This window comes from Pleurodeles waltl, chromosome 2_2 (assembly GCF_031143425.1).
Source record: "Pleurodeles waltl isolate 20211129_DDA chromosome 2_2, aPleWal1.hap1.20221129, whole genome shotgun sequence".
In the NCBI taxonomy this organism is placed as follows: Eukaryota; Metazoa; Chordata; class Amphibia; order Caudata; family Salamandridae; genus Pleurodeles; species Pleurodeles waltl.
Genome location: NC_090439.1, coordinates 318,458,583 through 318,485,204, shown reverse-complemented (window position 1 = coordinate 318,485,204; position 26,622 = coordinate 318,458,583). Strand labels below are relative to the sequence as shown.

Genomic DNA, 26,622 nt, shown 5'->3' with positions numbered 1-26,622 from the left:
ACATGAGAAATATCCATAAGTAGAGGAGTGCATTGTCCATTACATTGAATATCTGCATAGTTGTGACAGGCGAGGTTGAATTATTTCATCTGGTTTTGTGAGGGGGTTAGGTACATGTTGAATAATAGAGGGGATATGAGTGACCCCTGGAGGGGCACCATAGTGTTGTGTGTGAGGAGCTGATGGGAAAGGTGGTAGAAACACTAGTTTGCAGTCTCTGCTGAGAGGTCAAGACTTCAAGGGGCATTAGCTTACTGCCTAGTCACCTTTCGCAACTGGTATGTCAAACGAGCATTTGCTTTGTGAAAAGACTGCATAACTGCCCAGGAAATTGAATTGTGTTGTCCTTAAGCTAGCAACCTTCACCACCTTTCCTATTACTGATACATAAATGGCTGTCACTGCCTAAACCTATCATCCACTCAGAAGCAATGTCCAGTCAGGAAATCTCGAGATTCCCATACAGCATAGGGCGGTGATTAGCCTGTTGGGCTGAGGCAGAGTCATCACAACTCGGGAACGACATACATTTAACTGACATTGCTCCAGCCTCCGGCCTTTTTAGGGGCACTGGCCTGTTGTGAAATATAGCTGGGTGAGGTAATGTGTCTGCACTAGAGGTCATTTTTTGTTTGCAGGACCCCAATAGTTCGTTAGAATATTGTGCCTGCTCTAGAGGACTAGAAATACCCTAATTAGCAGTAGTGTGAATCTGCAGTGATCCATTATAGCCTGTCATGTCACAAAGGGCTGCTATAACGGACTGTCTTTCAAAAATGGTTTAATATCTAGATTACTCTGCCAGGATCAACACGCTGACAATTTATCCTCTTGAACAAATCTTGTGGAAACCATAATCGAGGCATCTGAGGCTGAAAGTATTTGTAACATAAATTACCTCTCTATACATCGCCACACTAATCTACTAACATTTTCTGTTTTTTTTTATATATTGTATTCTCAGATCTGTGTAGCATGAAGCTGCTTTTTGAAATTTATGGATTCCTTTGAACTGTTGTGTTATCTGTCTCTAGTCTTTGGTTATAGCAAATACATTGCTGTTATGAGATCCCATATAATATACTAAATGCATAATTCTCGGTGAACATTTGCAGTACCATTTAACTGGGAGAAGTGTGGGAACGCTTAGTGATAGTAATTTTATGGATCCTCATAGATTCCAGAATTTTCCTTTACGGAAATATGAACAAAATATGTTATTTAGCCAAAGTTTGGTGTTTGCAGGTTATTTTGTGTAAGAAAAGGGATTGGGATCCACACAAACCACACTACTTCGGACTACGGCAGGTGCCTTGTTTTCAGAAATGTCTGGGCCTGGCAGGTTTCCCTGAGTGCCGACTGAGCCGTGGCATCAATACCGCAGCTACCCACATCACCAGAATGGGTCAATTAGCAAAATCTTGTTGTTTCCTTGTTTCGTTTGGGGCCTTTCCTTTACTTGGCAATAGCCCAACTACACTTATAGGGTACTGTTGTTATTGGAAGAAGAGTAGGAATGCTGTGTGGTAGGACATTTGTGGATCCTTGCAGATTCCATTATTACGGTCTGCTGTCACTTTTGGTTTGCTATGACATCAGCGCATCCAGTGTGTTAAGCAATACAGCAAGACAAAACAAAAATCCAACTTCTGTATTTGAGAGATGCATTTTCCTCACATTCCATGGTTATAGGGTACTTATCTAGTTCCAGAAGGGCCCCCAGGTTGGTTGGCTTCTGAGATTGGAGATCAGCAAAAAAAACTCAGTGGCAAAAGAAAGATGGCAACTACTGCCCATGACCATGCACAGCAAGAGTAAGTTTCAGTTGCAATAAATGGTCTGTGTAGAAAAGGGCTAGGGAGAGAATAAAAAATACAGTGACGATAGAGAGAACAGTCTTTAGAAAAGGAGAGTAGAAAGAGAGAAAGAGGAAACATAAACAAATCAAAGGAGAGAGCAGGGAAGGCAGGAAGAGGAAGATAGATGCAGCAACAAACAGAAAGGGATAGTGGGGAAAAGTGTAAGAGAGGCTGTGCAGACAGATTAAGAGAAGAGTGAAAGTAAAATAGAGCCTCAAGGAGAAAAATGAGAACTAGATACATATGAATAGAAGGTGATTGAAGATTTGAAGTTGTATTTATTGCTTATCATGTTTTTGCCAACAGAGCTGGCTCAATATGATTTCAATACACACATTTGCTCTTAGTTTCTAAAAAAAAAAGGAACTTAGTGTAAGATCCAAAAATCACCTTGCATAATGGGCTTTGAAGTCTTATTGAAGGATGAGTACTGTTACTTGATCCACATAGATTTTTAGAAATTGCTTAACAATGGTACCCAGTTACTAAGACTACATCAGTCTCATTTCTGAACTGGACAATATTCTACATTGCTCATGAAAAAAAAAACAAATCGGTGGACGAACAGTCCCCATTCTGAGGGATCTATTTATTACATCTTTATCCAATCATAAAACTATGTCATATGTTGACTGCACCCTGTTAAAGTACCATGTACATTGTATTTGTAACATAACTACACATTGCATCTCTATCCAACTATTGAGCCCCGATTGCTGTGGTTTATTTATTTCTACCCATCCTGCACATTGGTTTTTATAATCCAGACCGGTGCCGGTATAATTGCTGAACAGGCATTTTAGTAGCCTCCTTAATTCGAGTAGGGTCCTCAGTAAAAACACCCTCCGTGTTCCATATGACGCCGCCATCTTGTGTAGGGTAGCGGTCTAGTTGTCATACATTCGCATCCGGACACAAAATTTGGCACCTTGCAACGTGCGCCACCACATTACAAATGAGCCACGTTTTCTTTGGGTGATAACATTCGGACCCCAGGCAGGCAGAATACAGGTTGAAGGGCAGAGTGACACTTTGGAGTAGTAAATAACTTCTTGTTCTTATCAGCTAGAGATGAGACTGCGCTTTCTGACAGCAATACACCATAATTTCTCATTTTCTGTATTACGAAGTGTGACTACTAGCTCACCCTCCACTGGAGGATCCATGATATACGAACTTAAACCCTAGTATTTTCATTGTGTCCACCATTATGTGTGCTATATGTTGTCTTGTGTTACGCATTCCAGTATGCAGGCATCACTGTGCGCTATCACCCCTACCTATATTATTACAATTATTAATCACATGTGAATCTCACGTTTGGGGTGCTGCTTGATTTTGAAGACACAGTAATTATGTGCAAACATAAAAGATGCTGCCATATGAAGGCTGGTTAACTCTCGTTTTCACATATTACAGGCAATGTTCCGAAGTTCTCCAGTAGCTGGGTGTTTATATATGAACACATTAGGGGTGTGTATTGGCACATTCCTCCATGTAAGGAGTGGCAACAGGGAGTCACTCTGGGTCCTGATGAAAAGCAGAGGGGTAGGTTTGAAACATGTAGCCCTCATATAATAGGAAGGCAGGTTCATTGAACACCTTCCCTTCCAGTCACCCTGTTTTAATCATACCACCACTAAGGCAGATATCTAAACAGTAGTTTAACTAAGAGGCTGTTTTTTAAAATCTTATTTTATGACCCCTCCCATTCCTGTTACCCATCATCATAGTGGAGTACATATAAAGTGCTCCCACGTAATTTGTGGGTCACAGCGCGCCCGCTCCGCAGCGGAACGAGAGGGACCCAATGATGAAGCATGCCACCAAGGGGTAACCCTGGTGGGTGAGGGTTTTTCGAGGAAACTAAACATTTTCCAATTTTGTCCGCAGAGTTAACCCTACAGTGAAGGGCTGGGCTTTTGTTTGGTCTAAGGTATATGATTTTTAGGAGGACAAGCTCCTGCCCTTAATTTCTCCTTCTCACTTCCTCTTTAATCTTTCGTAGATCAAAAGCAGAGTAGCCATTAAATGGATGGCCTGAATGCACCGAAGATTGCAGAATGGCTGAGAGATATGGCTGAATGGACAAATGCTGAGGAGTACCATATGTGAAAAATACGTAGGGATAACATACTTGCACAGGACCTGCAGGCCTGGGCAGCGTTGCTCACTGAGCTACTGGATCCCCCTTATGCCCCACTCCATTTTGCACGATTGAGTAGATTTGGAGGGTGCATAATGGTTGAGCGAGTTGGGAGATGAGAAGGGAACCTTTGCCCTACAGTTGGGAAACGTTTCCTCTTAAAGGCCTCACTCGCTGTGCCCGGTTTATTAAATAGTGTACAATACGGAATCAGATAGGTGGACGGAGCCTGTGGAGAGGGGGGGGGGGGGTTGGGTGGTTGCCATTAAATTCTGTGATTTATTTTTGAAGTGCTCCTACAGGATGCATCTGCCACTAAAAACGTACACAAAAATGAAAGAAGGTGATTAGACTTCTAATGGGAAGCCCTCTTGGGAAGAGTTAAAGGAGAAGGTACCCTTAGGGTGAAACTGAGCAGCAATAGGAAAAACAAATGGTGGCTAGGGCCATAATAAAGAAGAAAACAGGACTTTTTCATGAAAGGACTTTATTGTATCGAATCACAGCAGAGGAGCAAAGATGAAGAGGCAAACAATGCACGCAATTTGACAGTACTTATTAAGTACATGCATATAACTGCAGAATGTAGCAAATTCACTGATGAGCGTTCCATTCTGACACAACAAACGTTTTTTCAGAAGAGTACTGACGTGCTCACTTACCTACTTCTTTGGTCGATAGAAGCAACCATTCTCAATGTAGTGGTTTCTGTTGAGAAAGGATCTTAGCAGAACCCTGACAAACAATGACTTTGCCTATGGAAATTAAGTGCTGATAAAATAGTAAGTTAAGATACTCAAGGCCATATGTACAAAAGCATTTTTGCGGTCGGAACCATTACTAGTCGCAAAAATTACTTTCCAAATGTACAGAGCGCAATTTGCGATTCAGTAACATGTAACTGAATCGCAATTTGTGTTTAGTGATTTGGTATTTGGAAAGGGCGTTTTTAGGATGCCCCTTCCAAATACTGAATTGTAGTGCTATATGTAAATTTTTGGGACCAAATTGCAGTTGCAAAACACCATTTTTTTACTGACAGCTCAAGGGTGGTGGTAACCATTCACAAACGGGAAGGGGTTCCCATGGGAACCCTTCACTTATGTGAATGTGGAAACAAATATTTTTTTAAGAGCAGGACCACTGCCCACTCATAAAAAAATGAAACTTAACAATTTCCTTTTATTTTTTGGAAACATCCTGTTTTCCTTCATGGAAAACGGGCTGCATAAAAAAAGATGCTTTATTAAAAAGCAATCACAGACATAATGGTCTGCTGACCCCAGCAGGCCGCCATCCTTTTGATGGCAGAAATTCCTTATGGGGTGCAAATTGCGACCTACCTCATTAATATTCATGAGGTAGGTCTATTGTGACCCCAGTAGGATCCCTATTACTAACATGTACATTTTTGTACATTACGAATTGCGATTTCTTAATTGGAATACACAAAGCATTGCAACTAGGAACGCACAATCCCTAAATTCTGTATATATATATATATATATATATATATATATATATATATATAGCCCTTAGTACTTTTTGGGTTATCTATAGAAAGCTGGTTCAAATGTGGGACCTTTCTGTGCAGGGATTCTGTGAAGACATATTTTCTTCCATTTGGCCTTTTCCTCAAAGCTAACGGGACTTGATTATATTTTCCTGTATTCTTTACTGAAAAAGCTACTGTCCTCGTAATTTCACTAAGGACTAGGAAGACCCAGCTAGGCAGGCTGCACCTTGACTTGAATGACTAGATAGCTCAACACAGACTGAGACCTTTTGACAGGACTTTTTGAGCTGTCTTCCACTGGCATGTAACAAATGTTCTTTCACTTGAGTGGCTCAGATACCCACTAAATACTGAATTAGAAATGTATGCGAATACCACTGGGTGTGCCATACGTTATTATGTTGAGACTAATTATCGTTAAAATATTCTGTCTGATGCACGTGTTCTAGATGGGGTTTATGCTTATGTGTGAAAGGTTTTTAGTAGTAAGGGTCATTGTGGGTCTCATTGGAGTTGAAAGGTGAACACACCAATGAGGTGTGTCATACATTATTATGTTGAAACTAATTATCGTTAAAATATTCTGTGTGATGCATGTGTTCTAGATGGGGTTTATGCTTATGTGTGAAAAGTTTTTAGTGGTAAGGGTCATTGTGGGTCTCATTGGAGTTGAAAGGTGAACACAAGTCCATGTGGGTGGTGTGCAGATAGAGTAAAGCCAGCTCTGTTTCGTGGTTGCTGCATTTACAGCCTTTGTTTTCAGTCAAGCGGCTGCTGGAATAGTTCAGCTTTCAGATGCTTTTGGGAGAGTGGGTAGTATGATTTGACTGTTAAGGATGAATTGAGATTTTCCCTGAGGTTGGAATACTGCAGTTGAAGAGCTCTTCCCAGGTTTGTTGTTTGAGCCTCAGTTGGTAGATGGTCAGTGCTTTGGTTGATCTGTTATTTCTCTTTGGATCGATCATAAAGAGCGGTATTTTTTTAATGTAGCTCAAAGCCTTCTTACAATATATATTAGCTATGTTGCATTCAACTTTGAATATAAGCCTGATTGCCACCATGAGCTTTTAAGGTTCATTAGATGTAGTTTAAATTCTTTTTGTAGAAGGCGTTCTTTTGCTACATGCTTGTGCATTTACTGAAGTCTGCCAATAAGCCACTTAGGTGAGCATACAATAATGGTCAGATAAAATAATAATAGTCCAGTCATACTGTGACCTTTTTGAAGGAGCAAGGTTATACAAAATTGATACCTTTGCACTTACTTGTGGCAGAAAGATTGTTCTGACTTGAAAATTACTCCCCATTTTCTTTTAAATGGTTGCAGTTGGTGCTGTTCCCAGAGAAGAAAATCAGACAAAGTAGATATTATTTTATTCTTTAGTGCCACCTAATAACGTAATTTCCATTGTTACGTTTTTGTGGCACAAAATAGTTTTCCTTCACTACTGATAGATAGTGCTTTAACAGTGTGTGATTTTACTTTGGTTTCTAGATCCACCTTCCATATACAGATGGAACTGACTACTATCTGCTCACCTCTGAAGCTGTAGGTAGTGCTCCGTTATCTGTTTAAGTGAGTGTTTAAACATATTGAAAAGTAGTGGTGATGGGGAGAACTCTTGCAATACAACATGAGTTCTTTCATATTGAATGAATGCAGTTTCAAGAAAAGGACCTGATCCCGTACCAGGCAGTTCCTTAAATTCCTATCCATTATTTTTTCATTGTATTAGTCTGTTGAAGTCCTCTGCGTTAAAAAGTTAAGGAAAGGGCCAAGAGAGTGAAGTCTCCTGGTCTTTTTATTGTAACTTCTTTGTGACAGCATCTGATGCAACCTCAGTCACTTGCATGTGTTTGAATCCAGATTGGTGATTTACGAATATGATATGTTGTTACAGATAAACTCCCCTTTACAAAATACCCCTTAAGCAAGTGCTATTGGGTTTGGGCTAGAGTAGAGTACGACCATGAATTCATCCATGAGGTTCTTTAACAGGGGAGTAACTTTCAAGTGTTTTGAGGCTCTTCCCTTTAGGTTTATATTGATGAGATCAGGGGGTAGTGTCTGGAAGACTTCCATGATGTTGGGCTCTACAGTTAGATGGCATGTTTTAAAACCAGACTCTAGATGGGGTAGCACAGTAAACATATGTATGAAGTTTTTTTATATCCTCTCACTTTCCTTCCTAAGAAAGTGTATAGGTCCATGCAGCGTTTTATGCATTGAATTTATTAAGACACATCATACATTAAGTAGCTCTCAGATAATACTTGCCTGCAGAACGTTCAAGTTTTTCTCATCGAGGCGTAGTGAAAAAGACAGACATAATAATTGTAGAGCAATTTCTATTAAATGGCATTCTAATTCGGTGCCTGTAGTACACTGAGGGCCACATTACAAGTTTGGTGGGGGAAAAAGACCGCACGCCAAACTCCTGCATTCAGGAGACCACCAGCACCGCCAGGCAAGGCCTTCGGGTGCCCAAAAAGTGGTGGTCCTGGCAGTCCGACTGTGGCAAACCACCACGATCATAATGTGGCGATCTGACCGCTGCTTTGGCTGCGGTCAAACCGCCACTGCAAGTCTGGCAGTCCCAGGATCGCCAGACTCTCAATTAGGGCCTGAATGTCTTACTCAAATGATATACCCTTTTCTAAAATATGGTTGCTCAAAACCCATTAAGGGTGTAATTTAAAAGAGGGGACAAAATGTTGTTATATTTAGCTTACAGGGTCTCCATACATTGGTTATTCTTTTCTATCACAACCAGCTGGCAAACACTAGTATGCCAGCAATCAATTAAGGGCCTGTAAGGAGGGTTCCGTTTATGGGCCAGTGTTAGAGGCAGCAAGAAACAGCTCATTGCTATGTCTCCCAGTGAAGACCCATAAGCATCATCAGCCATGCAAACCCCCAAACAATAACCAAACAATTCAACACCTTCCAGAAAAACTGTGCTTTATTGCAAGCACACAAGACATGTTACATGTCATCGAGCCTAAACTCCGTCCTTAATAATATTTCTGCATGCATATAAACCTGAAATCCATAAAATTCATGTTGCACTGGGGCAAGTAATAGAAGACTGTCCTATGTTGAGTCATGGTTACAGTTTTACCCATACAGGAGAGACTATGCTTTCCTGTCACAAATTCTCTCTTGAAAATTAAATTGATTCTGTCTTTCATAATTTTGTCAATTTTGAATTTATGCATGTTCCTCAAATTCCTTGATGCTTTGATATCAGAATAATACCCTTTTCAAAGGCTTTGATTGCTTAAATGTTTTCATTGTTTTTCTTTAAAAAATGCTACCTCTTGCCATGAGTGGAACGGACTATGGATGATTACTTTGCAGTAGAATCCTTTGGTTTATATATTCCAAAAGAATATATTCCCTCATTACGAGTTTGGCAGATTTCGGGCAAGACCGCCATGCGATATGGCGCCTACATACCACCAGTGGTGGCGTATAGTGACTGCCGGATCACGAGTCACAAAATATAAACCACACAAAACCAACACCGCCAGGCCAACCCATGGCAAAAGAGTGACTGAACAACCTCCGGCCCGCCATGCCAACACCATTCCGACGTTCATATTTAGAGGCAAACTCAAGCACAGCAGTACATCCTCGACAGAAAACCGTTGACGGTTCCCACTGCATCAGTACGAAAAGGCACTGCCCAAAGTAGCCAACACCACATTGGCCAGTTCGAATATCCTACACCTGAAACTCATACATACAACATGCATACCTGCACACGCCACCACATAACACCCCCACCACCTCCAACATTTCCTAGCGACAAATACGAGCAGACACACTCAACACAAAGTACACCCTGAATACAACAAAGACAATCACACTGCACACATGGTACAAATTTTGACCACAGCCCACCAGCTCCCACAGCAAAACACATCACCACCCTCCCTGCACTGCACCCAACACGCACACCACATACCCACCCTATAACATGTCACGCCAGAAGCACCCATGGTTCATCAACAATAAGTTGCAGGTCATGGCGGACGAGATAATCAGAGTAGCGCCACAGCTCATGGGAGTCCAGGTACAGCAAACATCCATATGCTAAAAAAGGGAGTTATGGCAGAGGATTGATGACAGGGTCAACACGGTCGGCACCTACCCACGCACAAGAGAGGACGTCAGGAAAAGGTAGAACGACCTCAGGGGGAAGGTCCATTCCATGGCGTCCAGGTATAGGATAGCCATCAACAAGACTGGTGGTGGGCCGCTCCTCCTCCCCTTGACTTGACATCGTGAGAGGAGAAGTTCCTGGATATCATGCAACCCGAGGGCCTGACTGGCTTCAGCGGAAGGCTAGACTCTGGTAAGCCAACAATACCCCCCAAGCACCAACCACCCCTGCCCTGCATGCTTCCCCACCACCATTCAACCTACTACAACCCACCCCACTGCACCCGTCCCAAACACCCCACCTCTGCAGGCCACACCACCCCACTCCCACCATCCCTACTCAGTCACTCCTAATGCATGGAAGACAACCACAATGTGATGAACCACAGCTCCCACAATCCAGCACAACCCATACAGCAACACACCACAGACTCACTGCACAGTGGAGAATCTGCATGAACAGCCATACCACAGCCCATACCAACTGGCTGCCACAACTTCCTCCCAACATATGGCAATGACAGCAATGCCAACCACCATCCACAACCCCACATGCCACATGGAAACCATGCCACCATCACTGGGATGCAAGTCGAGCCACTGTATGCATCACAACAGGAACATAACTACAGTTATACAACTAATCTCTACTGTTTCCATCCACAGGTAACCCTGCCACTGTCACCCTGCAGAGGATGTCGGGCTTAGACAGCCCTCCCCAGGATGAAGGCCCACTGGATGTCTGGATGGGGACAACTTCCCTGGACACACCGGATGCCCCCACCCATGTGGCAACAACACCACAGCCAGCCCCTGAACCCCAAACCTGTGCCCCAGGGACTTTACAATCAGAGGAGTGCCCCAAAGTACAGGAGCCAGAGTCAAGGGCACACACCCCAGACAATGAAGACCCAGCTGCTACTGGGAGTGGCCACATAGTGCCAGGGGCAGGGGCCTGGGGTAGTGGGAGGGGAACCGTGGTCAAAGGCTTGGCGCAGTCACACCAACTGACTGCCCAGGAGGCCCTCAACCAAGTCCTGGGTGTATACCAACAGACCCAGAACACTGTGGCCCAGATCCTTGCTACCGTGCAGGAGGCCATGAAACAGTGGCAGGCCCACAATGCCACCATAGCAGGGGTGTTCAAGGACCTGACCACTATCATGCGTGAGTCCACCACCCACCAGCAGGCCCCTTCCACTGCCCACATCCCACCAGAGCCCTCCATGTCAGCGGCAGGCAGTGATATGGAGGCCCCGCCACAGGACCCGCAGAGCTCCATCACGCCTACCCCTGTTGCTGAAGAACCCCCACGCAAGCGAGGATGTCCAACTAGACATCCAGCTGGACATGATGCGAAGACCACGACCACCGCCAGGAAGTCTCTCTCTCCTGAACATTTTCCCTTGTGGTGTAACTGAGACAACCTATCTACTGTCATGTCTTCGTCTTCCCATGGCCAGCATACTAAACCTGGACTACCCACATCTGGACTCACCACTCAAATGATCTCAGCCGTCATGACCCCACTCATCCCCCCTTGCACTTGTCTCTCCCAAATAAACACCATTCAGCACAGTTACTGCCTACATCTATATTTGTAATGAGTGCAAATGGAACTGTCAATACATGTGCAACTGGCAACCTATCTCCCAGCACATGAATGGGAGGCTGGCGGGGGGGGGGGGGGCAAAATGCAGGGAGGTCAATCGTGGATCAGCCAGTGGCTGGAGACATGTCAAGGGAGCCAACAGGTCTGGCAGGGACCAAAATACACCACTACAAAGTCCTGAAAGTAGAGTAACAGTCACTGTAGGAGTCACAGATGCCAACTAAACACAAATGCACTGTAGGAACAGGTATCCAAGGAAGATATGGCAGTCAAGTCCACAAACACTTGGCTAGTACCAATACACAAAAACAGCACATACCAACCCTCACAGCATCCAGCGGCAAATCTGACCCCATACCGACTGCCACAAACAACAATGTAGCACTGCCACCCAATGTCGACTCCCAGGATAGATGCAGCACAGATGCAACAACCCTTTGTGGTACACACATAGCAATAGAAGTGGCAGCTCAGGGAACATTGTACATACACGTTGATAGCATTAGTGCACCAGCACAACAGCTGCCTGACTATAGGCCTGACCTGTACACTGTGACTACCTAAGTCGAGGGCACATGTAACACCCCGCACCCCCCAACCCAGCTACAGGCAACACCCTCAGTGGTCACAGAAAACAGGTGGTAGCAGGGACAAGCAGACAGTTGTAGAGGACACATAAACGACAGTTGACACATAACTGCATCTCAGTTGAAGTACTGTTGAATCAGCTGCATCCTCATCATCTTACTCTTAATCATCCCTATGTCCCCTTCATCCGCCACTGGTACAGCAACCCCCACCTCTGCATCCAACAATGGGATGTGACACCTCAGGGACAGATTGTGCAGCATGCTGAAGGCCACAATGATTTGGCACACAGAGCAGGGCACCCCGTCAATATGCAGACACCAGAATCTAGCCTTCAGGGGACCAAAGTACCTCTCAGTGACCCGTTTGGTTCGACCGTGGTCATCATTGTAACGGTCCTCTGCATCTGTAGTTGGATGCCACACGGGTGTCAGGAGCAACCTGCACTGTGGGAGGGATGGCACTGGGATGGCGAATGGCAAGTAACAGATCTGGCTCCAACTGGGCCACCAGTTCCATGATGGTCTCACAGTTCAGGTGATAGGTCTGGATGACGTGACGCTCCTCCAGGGTGGCATGGTCGACTGTAGGCTGTACACCGATGCATTGCTCGTCCTCAACCGTATATAGTACCTGGGAACAGGAGAGAGTGGGTATTTTGTTGTGCACCGTAGACAGTGTTGATGTGGCCACAGGTCACCAAATGTCACCCATGACGCACTAACATTTTACCCACAACACACATTGGACATGTAAAATGGCAGCCGCCTGTCCTGCATTCAGGGGACAGGTGGAAGTGAGCTCATCCAGCCAGTGTAACATGTCATGGCGGTAGGTAGTCACAACTGCCATGCAACTCACCATTGGTTAACACTGTTGCCTATGGGAGGCAGGAGCCAATGGTGATCGTCTCCAGGGGTGAAGGTGATGTCTGTGGCCGCCGTGACTGCCATTTCATATGATCATGCCCACTTGACTTCTGAACCTCGTACACTAAAGACCTCTACTGCGTGTGCTGCTGTGTTCTGACTCTTGTAGTCAAGATGCCACGTCCTGCAGGAGACAGGGCCCCAGCCTTCACCCACGAAGAGTTTGAGTGGCTTTTGGACTGGCTTCTGCCCCTGTATGGACAGTTGTATGGGGCACCAGAGCAGCAGGTGAGCCCAATGTCATTGTGCTGTATGTGAGTTGTGAGCATGGGGATGGGGGCCTTGGTGGGTGGCAGTGTGTCTGGAGCATGGACATGGGTGAGGGGCCTAAGGCTACATTAGGTGACGATGTGTGGGTGTGGAAGTGTGATGTGTGCTGTCCACTGCTGTCCCAGGGATGTCACTGTGCATGACTGTGTCCTTCTGTCTGTGTCTCCCATGCAGGTCAGCGTCCATCAGAAGAATGGGATTTGGCGTGCCATCGCCAAGCAAGTGCGGACCCCATTTGTCCATGCCCGGCGGAGCACCCACTGCAGAAAGCAGTGGGAGGAGCTAAGGAGCTGGGCCTGGAAGACCGCGGAGGCCCAGCTATAGACGTCCTCCCAACGAGAGAGGGGTGCTCTTCGGACCCTACCCTCCACCATGGGGGCCGCATATTTGCAGTAGCCTACTCTGAGGTGGATGGGTGCTTGAGGGCAGCACAGCAGCCACGTGGGGGTAAGTACCCACTCTCACTTGCTACACGTGTTGCCATAGTGGCTCTGGGTGGGCAACATGGATAGCTGTGGCGTGGGTGCTTTGTACAATGATGTCCACTATGGCTAGTGTAGTGGAGAAGTGTGGCTCAATGGTTAGAGCGGCAGACCCTGAAGCAGAGATCTGGCTCAAGACCAGGGTTCAAGTCCCGCTTCGGCAGGTCTTGGGCTCAATTCCCCTTGACCAGATAATTCTCGCCTCGGTGCCTAATCTAATTCATGGGTCCCACTCTGCAACTCTGGGCAATAGCTTGCTTAATCTCCACAACGGCCCCAACAGCGCTTGGATGCCTGGCTTCACCCTGGGGGTGCTCAGGAGTGGGCGCCTCACAGGGAAAAGCCAGGAGGGGTTCCATAGCGGTATGAGTACAGCGCCTTGAGACCCTAACGGGTGAGTAGTGCGCTATACAAGTGCTAATTTACATTTTACATTTACATCTAGGCAGGATTGCCATCATAGGTGTGGGTAATGCCATGCAGTCAGTGGTAGCAGGGCAGCTACCTCCAATGTTGAAACAGTGTGGCCACCTGCTAGATAGATGTTCTTCCCAGCTCATGGCAACAGGATGATTAGACCTGGGGTATCAGGCCATTGTGTAGAGTCCTTGCCAAACACTGTGCCAGGGGTGGATCCCAGGACCTTAATCAGCTGGCAGGCACTGCATGTTTAGTGGGGTTGGGGCGCCAAGTGGTCAGAGTGCTAATTGACAATAGCCAAGTAGGCCTGCCAACTATCCATGCAGGATTCTGTTGGGTGTGCAGTCCATCACATGCCACGGGTAGTGGGCAGGTACTGGACAGGTGTGGCGGGTATGCCTCTCTTCATGTTGATGTTTGCATCAGTCAGACCATCAGCAGTTGACATGTGCATTGTTGTGGTTTCCCCCATGGTGTTCCTTAGTTGTAGGATGTGCAGGGGTAGTTCCCCACCCAGTTGCCCGTGCCGCTCACCCAAGAGAGTGGGCATCTCCTTCATCGCAGGCACCTCTGCCCATACCCCATTCAGCCCTGCTGCCCTCAGTGAGGAGGCTATTGACCTCCTGAGACCCATCTCTGTGGGGCAGACAACGTTCGTGAATGCCATCCAGGGACTGGCATCCCAGATGCAACAGAGCAATGCATTCCTAGAAGGCATTCACAGTGACTTGTCTGGCCTACAGAGATCGTTTCTGGCTCTGTCCTCCTCCTTGATAGCAGCCAGTGTACCTTCTTCTTCCATCTCCCCTCCAGTTTCCTATTCCCATACCCACATCCCTCTACCCTCACCCATCCAAGGCAAACCTACTGACCCACATGCATCCACATCAACAGACACGGTATGCAAAGACAGACATAAGCACCACAGATGCCACCACCGCAATGCGCACACACACAACAGACATGCAGACATGACAACTTCCACACCCTGCACCCACTCCCCCATCACCTCCCACACAGCCAATACACCACTCACACCGGCGGTCAGCACTACATCAGTCACTGTTCCTGCCTCATGTGCCCTCACTGCCACCATCACCACATTATCTGACTCTCATTCATGCACCCCATACACCTCAACTGTCAACACCCCCAGATGCAGCACATCCACCGTACCTGCAGACACCACCCCAACATACACTCACACGTCCCCCGTCATCTCCCTGCATCCCCTTCCAACCTTTTCCCAGTACATCTAAATGCCCGCACTCACCCAGCAAATAGTCCCCCAGCATACAAAAAAAAATGTTTCCTCAGAGAGTTTTCCCTGTTCCCAACCACTGCCCTGTCCCGCCCCGTGCCCTGCTACCCTTCCAAGGCCACTGCCTTTTGCCTCTCAGTCCACCACTGCCCCTCAACAGGCCCCTCCACCACCTGACACTTCCACCCCTGTCAAGTCTACTGCTCCACCTGCCAAGTCTACTGCTCCACCTTCCAAACCCAAGCCCATGCCTGCTCCCTCCACTTCCAAGGCCAAGCCCACTCCCTCCACTTTCAAGGCCAAGCCCACTCCCTCCACTTCCAAGGCCAAGACCAAGTCTACCCTCCCTCGGCTATAACCCCCCTCCAAGGGGAAGCTCAAGGACCCCCTCCAAGCCCAGACAAAAGGACCCCCCCTCCAAGCCCAAAGACCCCCCCCCACCCCACCCCTGAGGTGCCTGCATACCCATTAATACCCCTGCCCTGTGGAGGCCTGCACTTTGCAGTCAGGAGCCAAGTTGGAGCGTCATCTTGTGCCTAGTGTACTCGGGCACTGTGGGACTTTTGGACTGGCCCTTGGGCCTGTGTGTTCATGGTTTTATTTACATTTTTAAAATGTATAATTTATGAGTGCCACAACAGTGTTGGTGTCGATGGTTCCTACCTAGTCCTGGCTTTCCTTTCACATGTATGTGTGGTGGTTGTGGGTATTAATGTGTTTGCGTGTGTGTATGTCGTCATGTGATCCTGCCTGACCGCCCGCCTGAAGATGGCTGCCGCCAGCCGCGGTGGCCCCTTCGCTGTGGCGGGCCGGACAGTAACTTGGCTGTGTCCTGTAGGTGCCTTCCCAGTACTTGTGATATGGTGGTCTTTACTGCCGGACCCGCGATGGTGCGACCGCCAACTCCACCGCGGGGGTCCGCTGACAGTCATACTCATAATGAGGGCCATAATATTATCATAGTCATTTAAAATATTAAATGCTAAGTATAATGACTTCTGTTGATAAATTGATGGAACATGAGATTTCTTCCTATTGCTTCCGATTAATTTCTTTTGGCCCTGGTGTCTAAACGAAACTTTATTCTTGCGCTTAATACAAACGAAGTCTCTTGGAGAACATACTAATATGTTAAAAAAAGAAAAACTATTATTTAACTGTTCATATATTTAGTTTTGGATAAATATATAAAGGTGCTTATAGCAACAGTTTTGTTGTGTTTTCGAAATTTACCACTGACATTCTGATCTGGTTTCAGCACCCCAACGTTTGTTGATGTCACTTAAATTTGTGGTAGTTACTAATAATAATACCTCTTGGGGGCTGGTTTGTCTTTGCTGGTAAGTAGTATAATTTCATCCAGTATCACAAGTGGTATAAGTAATGCAACCGGAAAAACTCTTTTTATGCACATTTTATCAAGTTAGTGTAAACCCTTGCAAAAACAACATATCATTCTGACATCCAAGTTAAGACAATCCCCACGGTGCAACATTCTTAAACGAACTCTGCAGATTCCTAATTTTTACCCACTAGTCTCCCATCATAGTTAGGTTTGACTTTAAAACCTTCCAGTACATATACATTTTTACTACTTTCAAGTCCTGTGTAAGACAAGACATTACAAATCCTGTGATTTCCAGACCTTTCATTATTCCAGCTGGACATATTTTGGGTCTAAATTGATGGCCCGTTCCACTACTGATAAAAACCTCAGTCCACCTGCCATGGCTCCTGGATTGCCAGCCATCACCAGAAGGTGTACACTAGCCTCCTTTCTAATCAGACATAGCCTAGATACGTTGGATTGTCACTCATGCCGATATATAGAATCTTTCTATTGGATAATGGAAAGTTGTAATTGGACTGGCATCAGCCTCATCATAATTGCTGCCTCCTATTGGTATGTGACCGCCTTCCTGCATTTCCATCATCCACTTTTATCTTAAATTAAAGATAGGCACTCAAAAACATTTCCTTTTTGTTGTACATATTTAACGCAAGCAGTCTTGGCTCCCGGATGTAATTGGGGGCAGGGCAGAGGGCGGGGGGGGGTGAATTAGTAAAATAAAATACAATATAATTACACTTATCTCCTCCGTTGCTGTGACGTTCTGCTCCTCTCCCTTGGTGTCACTGCAGGAACAGGTTCCCAACCTGCCCTGCACCAGTCCTAACGCTGCTTAGAGCAGCGTCAGGATTCCCTGGGAGCACCCAGCCAGGGCGCTCCCAGGCAGACCGGAAGACTGTGCAGGCTCTCCTCAGCCTAGCAACACAGTTGCTGGGCTGGAGACAGCCTATTGCGCATGTGTGTTTGGCCGGCCAAACACTCATGCGCTCTGAGGGGAGTGCACAGTGCACTCCCCTCGTCCAGGTCATCCCACAAGGCCCCACCCCTTTGACAAGGAAAGGATAATAAACTTTGTTTATTATCCTTTCCTTGTGAAAGGATTTGCAGCGATTGCTGCTGGCGGGGGGCGACGCTCCTTGCCCTAGCGGAGGAGCCGCCACTTAACGAAAGGTGTGTGACATTTTAAGGGTTTTACGTGCTTTAATAAATGGAGCTGATTGACATTGAATTGGAGTGAATTAGAGATACGTGCCCTTGCGAAGTCATTGAGAATTATATTTCTGATTTGTACTGTTGTGACTGATGACCCTAAATATTATTTGATTACTGCTTTAGAACAAGTAGATTAAGTACTTAAACATGGCTACACCCAGTGTACACAGTTTCCCTTTTTTAATGTGAAAACCATCTAACGCAGACCATTCATGCAAGATTAATTTGTATGAGAAAGAAGTATTTATGGGCTCATGCATTTATTTTTTGCAGGGATTTGTGCTCGCTGTTACAATGGTGCGTGAAGCAGTTGATGAATTTCGGCGTTACAAGAGAGACAAAGAAATGAATTCTCAGTTATATAGCAAGCTTACAATAAGAGGTATGAAATTAACTTTCATCATTTGCCCTCAATTGGTGTGGCTATATTTCAATCTTTGTAAAATGTTCATGTATGTAAGGGCACAAAATCTCCGATGTAAAGAAGTGCATTCTAGACGACAGTGCTAAATTAGGGTGACTATACACAACCTTAGCCTTGCCCTTTCAAAATTGTTAGAGTGGCAAAACAGTAAGGACTGCGGGGATAAAGATTATTTTTTTGTGGTGGAAATGATTGTAAGTAGTATTCACTTTACCCCAGTGTACATCAGAAAAGCCCTTAGTCCTTTAGGACTTCCTCTACCTCTTTAGCAATAACCACAGAGCTGTCAAAACTGTGATTTAGTAACCAAGAGGTAGGGCGATTCTTAGCCGATGGCTGCATCAAATAATGAATTTTCCATTGTTAGTTTCAAGTACTATCCTTAAGTATGATTGTCCCTTTAACATTTTGAGATACATTGTGTAAGCTACACTGATTAGATCAGTATTGAGATGATTCCACCGATGAATTCTAGAGATTAGATAAATGGTGGAATACTCTGCTTCTACTTTTTGACATGCAGCTAGTCTACATATGCCAAATTAAAAAAACAGTTAAGTAGTCCAGTTTTAGAATGTCTATATTTTATAATGGTTTATTTATATGAAGACTTGCATGGTTTCTCTAACCCTCCCTACTTCGAGCCTGTAACGTTATTATTGATTATATCCACTGAATATACTCCATGATCCTGTTCTGAAATGTTTTCCTGTAATTGTTTAAACATAATTTTAGTGGGAGGATAGATATTCTTGTATTACAGTACAAATGTAGTATATACATGATGCTTCTAACTGTTGAAAACATTCTTAAAACCACATTGAATAAAAAAAAAAGTACATAGACCAACTGCTTGCAGTTCCTAATACAAATGAAAAATGTTCTACGTACTGGAATGAACTTTCTCAACATATCAGGACAGCGCTGATACTTCTTAACTTCCTCAAGAAACTGAAGATCTGGCTGTTCAACTAGGAGCTCTACCCGGCTGTGTTCCTGCTCCAGTGCCTGGATAGCTGTAAGTTGCACCAACAAACTGACATAAAAATACATAACAAAGGAAGAAAACTGGCACTAGAGCAGCCAGTAAAAGAATGCAGGACTGTCTTTTCTCAGACAACTAATAGTGAAGACACCATCACAAACTCTTCAATCAATTCTAGGGCCATAGTGAACGAAACAATCCATAATAATTGTCCAAGAGGGTTTTTCACCAAACGCAGGAGAACATCCGCCTGCCCTACACTGCTGCTCTGCAATAACTTCTTCAACCCTACCATGAAAAGATCTACAGCAGCTTTCAACGGAACCACCCTCCCATTGACCTTCAGTGTTCGGCCTGTCTACTAATAAAGTATGGCAGTAGTGAAACATTTCAATCACTGATTTTCAGTCCACACTGAGTACTTTCACCAGACATGATTCTCCAAAGCCATTACCTTTTACGACGTCCAGTTTATAGATCATTTACTGCTCAGGGCTTTCTGTATTGGCATAGAGTGATGGTAGAACAGTATATACATATGGAATAGGTTTAACACCCTTACGATCTATCATAGTCCATTACACTAAACTTGCTTTGATAAGTGCCTTTTTAGTGCTGCTAAATACCGGTATTGCTTTTACCTATATGATGATACTTTATTTAAAGACCTCAAAAATTAGCGTGGCTGATTCAGCCCCGCTGGAATTCAAAGGTACATCATATAGGTCATGTCAGACCTGACAACCTTAGAGTGGTCATCCCTCAACGTTTTGCCTGCCTCCCTCCACTTTTCTGATACTGTTTTTGCTGGTTTTGGGACTCTATACACTTTACCATTGCTCACCAGTGCTAAAGTGCATATACTCCCTCCCTTAAACATGGTAACATTGGCTCATACCTAATTGGTATATTTAATTTACTTCTAAGTCCCTGGTAAAGTGCACTACATGTGCCTAGGGCCTGTAAACTATGCTACTAGTGGGCCTGCAGCACTGGTTGTGCCACCCACATAAGTAGCCCCTTAACCATGTCTCATTTAAAAGTATTTGCCAAGCCTCAATTTCCTCTTTTTCTACATATGTCACCCCTAAGGTAGGCCCTAGGTAACCCATAGGGGCACAGTGCTCTGTAGGTAAAAGGCAGGACATGTACATGTGTGTTTTATATGTCCTGGTAGGGGAAAAATCCTAAATTCGTTTTCCACCACTGTGAGGCCTGCTCCTTTCATAGGATAGCATTAGGGCTACCCTCATATACTGTTTGAGTGGTGGATTTGGATTAGAAAGGGTCATATTTAGTATGGCAGAATGGTAATAGAAAATCCTACTTATTGGTGAGGTTGGATTTTATATTACTATTTTTAGAAAGTGAGCATTTCTCTGCATGTTAAATCCATCTATGTCTTACAGCCTGTCTCCAATACACGACTGGACTGAGCAGCTCCCCTTTGCATTTCATCCAGACAACCACAAACACAGGATACTCAGTCACACCTGCACTCATCTGCATACTGAATGGGTCTTCCCTGGCTGGAAGGGTAGAATGCCTGACACTTACATTTCAAAGGCTAGTGGCCTGCTTCCACACAGTGGACTGCCAAACCCCCTAATTGGACCCTGGCAGACAGACCTGTACTGAAAGGGGACCTTGTGCACTTCAGAACCACTCCTTGAAGTCTCCCTCACTTCAAAGGCATTTTTGGGTTTATAAACTGGGTCTCTGACGTCACCAAATCAGACACTTCCGGACCTGAACTTGCAACCTGTCAAAAGGAACTGCCTGGTTGCCAAAAAGACTCATGTGGACTGCTTTGCTGAGAAAGACTGCTGCCCTCTGACTTTGCTAAGAAGTGCTCTCCAAGGGCTTAGATTGAGCTTGCCTCCTGTTTTCTGAAGTCTCAGGGCCAAAAATACTTCATCTCCTTAAGGAACTCCTTGTCCTCCGAAAATCGATGCACATCCTGTCGGAAACAACGCACAGCCTGCCTTGCTACGGGAAAAAACGCCTCACAGCTGAACCATAACAACGTAGCCCGACTTTCTGAGTGAAGAATCAATGCTGTGCCATCCTTGTGGCTGGAAATTCGATGCACAGCCCTACCAGATCGCCACACAGCTGAACCAGAACGATGCAGCCCGACTTCTCGAGTGAAGAATCGACGCAGCTCCTGCCGTGCGACAGAAAATTAGACGCATCGCCATACCGGTTCAACGCAACACTTGTGACTTTGTCCCGTATGCCCAGAATTTCCAACACATCGTCCCTGGGTGTCAAAATGATTCCCGCATCGGAGTGAGGAACCAAGACTGTGCACCGGAAATCTATGCAAAGCTCCTTGTAGCATGGAAAGAAACAACACATCGTCTGTGCGGTGCCAGAAATTCAGACACACACCATATCTTTTCCACGCATCTCCTCCTCTGCGGTCTCCATACGTGTTATGTTTTTTATGCAAACCAGGTACTTTGTGCGAACTTTCAAAAGTGATATCTCAACTTGTTCTTATTGCATCTTTATCGTTTTTACCTTAATTTAACCAGATAAATCTTATATTTTTCTAAACCTGTGCGGTGTATTTTTGTAGTGTTTTTACTGTGATTCTGTATGGTTTGGTGCACAAATTCTTTACACATTTGCCTTCTTAGTTAATCCTGACTGTTCAGTGCCAACGTACCAGAGGGTGGACACAGGATAATTTGGATTGTGTGTGATTTACCCTGACTAGAATTGTGGTCCCTATTTCGACAAAGGTGAATACCTCTGCCAACTAGAGACCTCATTTCTAACAGGTCACATTCAGCCACTGCTGCATAGCCCACTGAGCCACCTAACAGAATTGTCATGACCATGACTACGGTATCCTGGCTAAGTCTTTAGGGCACCTGCTTAATCTTAGTGTCTCCTTTAGACAGTGGAGCAATAATGTGTCATTGTGCAAAGAGGAACCAAGCCCAAAAGAAGAAATGCAGAGTACGTCATTGAGGATTGGCAGTAGGGACACTAGCAATGCAAACGGCATAAATGGGAGCAGGCTCCACGCTGTAGTGAAAAGAATGAGCAGATGTAAATTGAGGGAAGAGGTAGTAAAAAAGTTGGAAGAAAGGTGTGTAGATGTAAAGGAGGCATTCTACCTCCCTTGTAAACGTATAGACACTTTAAAAAGGGGGAAAATACTGCATTTGCTTAGGGAGAAAAAAATGAGTGACCATAAATAACTAGAAATGATTGTACATTTGTAGGAACTATCTTCCATTAGCAAAAATCCAAAATTATTTCCACTGAAGTTAATGCATAAAATGCAAACTTTGTAAATGTTATGAATCTCGCATGTGGCCGAGAAAAACGTTTACTGATAATAGAGTCAAATAAACATTCTTGTAAGGGTTTAAATATTTATTCTTGGTGAGCTTTTTGCAGATATAGGAAAACGTGGAATATATACCTTTTTCAGAATAGATGGAGCTTAAGTGGCTTGCTAAATTCAACCTTATTTAACTTTCAAAATACTGAACAGTGTTTAACCAATCACTGTACATAAAACAACAGCGAGAGGTCCCCATTTTCCTCTTTGTAGATTATGCAGTCCTCACCCACAATTAAATCTCTCAATGCAAACTGATGAGTGCTTTCTACCTTCCCTGTTTAGACACATATACTACCATTAAGATTGATGAAACAAAGACTGATATCTTGTTGAAGAAAGCCTCTAGAAGTTTTATTAACCTTAATTTCTACCAAAGTTCTCCTCTTTCAGAGATAAATTGAATCTCACCTGACTTAAGAATGCAAAAAATGAACTATTTGCAACTTTCATTTCAACATTTGAACTATCGCAGAAGTGCAGTTCATTTGTTAGTTACTAAAACTGATAGTTACAGGACAGATACAGTCACAGCTAAATGAGCTCAACATATTGGGTGTGTACCGTACGTACAGTCATTGATATAAGTAAAACAGAAGCAACCTTGTTGAATCCAAAACCAGAGTAGCTTATGGTTGCACCGTACAAACAAACTTAAAAAAATCTGATGGATACGTCTAGCCTCTGATCCCTTACCTGGAATACCCTACTCCCCAGGCACCGGACTAGATATGGAAATCTTTCTTCATAGCAGCATTCCAGTATATCTCTAGGTGGCATCATGCAGCTCCTCATTGATCCACGCTGCCCTGTAAGTGATGGAGCACAGTCTCATTTAAGCCCCAGCACTTAGTGCTGACGTTAGTTCCTTTCTTTCTACATCTTCTGACATCAATCTGGAGGTCCGTTCCCAACTTTGTCTGTTTTCCAACTACTTCTAAACTATGTCACCATTATTCTTGCAAAAAATGCCTCCACCCAAAACAAAAGGTTTCAAGCGGTGCTGCAGAAAGCAGCTATCCATTATGAACCCACACAATTTGTCTCTTTGGTGTCTAGGCTTGGGGCACAACTTTGAAGTTGTACAATAAGTATCTCCCTATGCACCTAAAGGCGATCTGAGCCCGGGAAACAACTCTCTATGCCGCAGAACACAAGTTCTGGTCTTCACTTAGGTCCCACTCATTCTCCTAGTCTAAAGACTGTTCTCACAATCGCTCATATACTTGCTCGAAATCCTCTAGTAAGTCAAAGTCCAAGCGCAAGCAAAAGTAATCAACCCAGTTCCGCCACAGTGACTGCAAAGAGAAAGCACAAGGACATCACAATGTCAGTCTCACCCCTTTGAGATCTCCGGCCATGGAATCGATTCCTTAGGTGGTCCTAATACACCCTGACTACTTTGTTACAATTCCCTACTTACCTAAAGTAGCTACTTTACTGACGACAATTGATACCGTCCACATCACTGGCTTGAAAGAGAACTTTTTGAAAGTCAGTTCTGTTGTCCAGCCCACTGCTTTGAGAATATTGTTTTGAAATCCTTCTAGAGGGAAGGCCTTCAAGGCCATGGCCCGTGGCCTGCTAGCCTCTCTGCAGAGCATAACATGAAGAAAGACAACTGCATAATCCTCACCACTGGTCCTGACTTAGAATTCAATGTTATAATATTAGACCTTTTTTTGGGAGGGGGTGTTGAAAATTAAATTAATGTAATCTATTGATCAATCAACGTTGTTTGTTAAATAATGGCTATTTTTAGGAAGTGGTGTCCTACTCAAATGTCCAGATTCAATCTTAAAGGTGATGATACATCCTGGACATGCAATTAGATTTTAGTAAGGTAGTTAGGCCTGTACAAATGTAAATACAAGATAACATTACTCATCAAAAGAGCAATAAATATGTTATTATAGTGTGTGTGTGTATAAGTGCTTGTTACTATCCTTGCAGGTATTCTCACATAGTCCCCACAAGGATGGTAACGTGTGTGTGTGTGTGTGTGTATATATATATATATATATATATATATATATATATGTATGTATATAGTCATGTGGTGACCACTATATAGTTAAAAGATATTACTAACGTGTGGGAATCCTCAGCAACAACAGTTTAGGTACAGTTATGGTTACAAATTAAAACTAAATAAATAACATTGAAATTTGCCAGCTATGATTAGCTCTGCAAACCGTATGTTGCACTCTAACCTTGCACACCATAACTGGCACACCAGATGCAATTCTCATGATCTCACCCTTGATGTGACAGATGCAAATACCATAGCAATGTTACTGTAGCATTAACACAATCAAAGAGACAACTGAGATTATAGTATTATTTACCAGCTTGAATATATATAGTGATACTATGTTCTGCTTTTATGTATGTTAACTGTTGGTATATATTTTGTGAGATTGTAAGCATTGCATTTGGTCTATGAGTGCAAGAGATCTTGCATTCCACCCTGGATATTTTCTAACCCAGGTTGCATTTCTGTGTTTTTATAATTGTTCTTACGCTGTGGTTTGCGTTTAGCCCTGTTGCCCTTCTGCCTCACTGACGTGACCTTTTTTTGTTTTCACAATCGTGATCAGTCTTATCTTTGTTAGAGCAGCTCCTTGCTCTGTGAGTATTACGTTGATCCTCGATTCATCATATGTTGCAAGTAATAACTTTGAGCACCAGGAGCCTTCCAGAACTCCTTCCTCTGATCTGGCCGGTTACTGAGTCCTTTCTATCTGTTGTTCGATGTTAATCCTAGACATATTTTATGTTGGGAAGTATTTTATATCTATTTACATTTTAGAGGTTGCCTCCCAAGCCACATTTCCACTAAATTACTTCTAGAATAATGGAGTTCTTTTTGGCTCAGGTTCTAATGCTGTTGAAGGTCTTGACCATAGTCCCTTTAATGAAGAGGCTAGTGAGATAGCGGGTCACTTGCTCCCTTCTCATTATACAAATGCTGGCTCATGTCTTGATATTCAAAACACCACTGTCTTTAAGCCTTCACCAGAAATGGTATTGATTTTGTCCTAAGTGCCTCAACAGAAGAGAGTGCTTCTTTGGCAGTGTTTCATAGGGCTGCAGTGTGGTTAGATTTGCAGCTCTCATGGTGGAGACTAAACAAAACCTCCCGTCCAAAATCGTACAGTCGGGGCCTTCCACTTAAGAGCCCTTAATGACCTTAAAGAAAGCTGTGACTTAGGGCCAGATGTAGATAGTTCCGATTTTGCGAATTGGAAATTGCAAGTCGGTGCGACTCGCAATTTCTGATTCGCAAAATCGGATGCAGAACCGTGTCTCAGACCCCGTCTGCGATACGCTATGGGGTCACAAAGACACACCTCATTAATATTAATGAGGTGGGTCGCATTTTGTGACCCAATAGCGAGTCCCTGCACTCACAGGGATGGTGGCCTGCTGAAGACAGCAGACCGCCATTTCTGTGACTGCTTTTTAAATAAAGCAGTGGTTTTTTTTGTTGTTTTTTTTCAGCCCGTTTTCCTTAAAGGAAAACGAGTTGCAAAATAAAAAAAAATACCGAAACCATTTGGTTTCGTTTTTTCAGAGTAGGCAGTGGTCCATTGGACCACTGCATGCTCTGAAAAAAACATTTTGGGCAACATTCACAAAGGGGAAGGGGTCCCATGGGGACCCCTTCCCTTCTGCGAATGGGTTACCACCAGTGTGACACTGGTGGTAACTGCGAATTGCTTTGCGACCGCATTCGCGGTCACAAAGCAATTTAGCATAGCGATGCCAGTCTCAAATAGGAAGGGGACATCCCTTCCTATTTGTGAGTCGCATTCACAATTTGCGAGTCGGTACCGACTCGCAGATTGTGAATGTGCATCGCGATGGGCATTTTGCATGGTGCAAACTGCGATTTTCGCAGTTTGCACCATGCAAAATGCTTGCTACATCTGTCCCTTAGTCCCTTATGGTGACCTGGCCTAATCCTTGCTGGATCCAGCCAGCATGTCGCCGTATTTTTAAACTTTATAAACTTTCACCAGACTATCCTAGATT

At 44.4% G+C, this 26,622-nt stretch overlaps 1 protein-coding gene across 2 annotated transcripts in view; it reads left to right on the top strand.

Moving 5' to 3' along the window:
* The window catches only part of ATP9B (ATPase phospholipid transporting 9B (putative)), a 2,250,419-nt gene that overhangs the window by 502,310 nt on the left and 1,721,487 nt on the right, over window positions 1-26,622 (top strand). For both annotated transcript variants that reach the window (XM_069219789.1, XM_069219790.1), the window contains exon 5: window positions 18,088-18,196. In XM_069219789.1, the coding sequence (XP_069075890.1) occupies window positions 18,088-18,196 (109 nt within the window). The remainder of the gene's footprint in view (window positions 1-18,087; window positions 18,197-26,622) is intronic.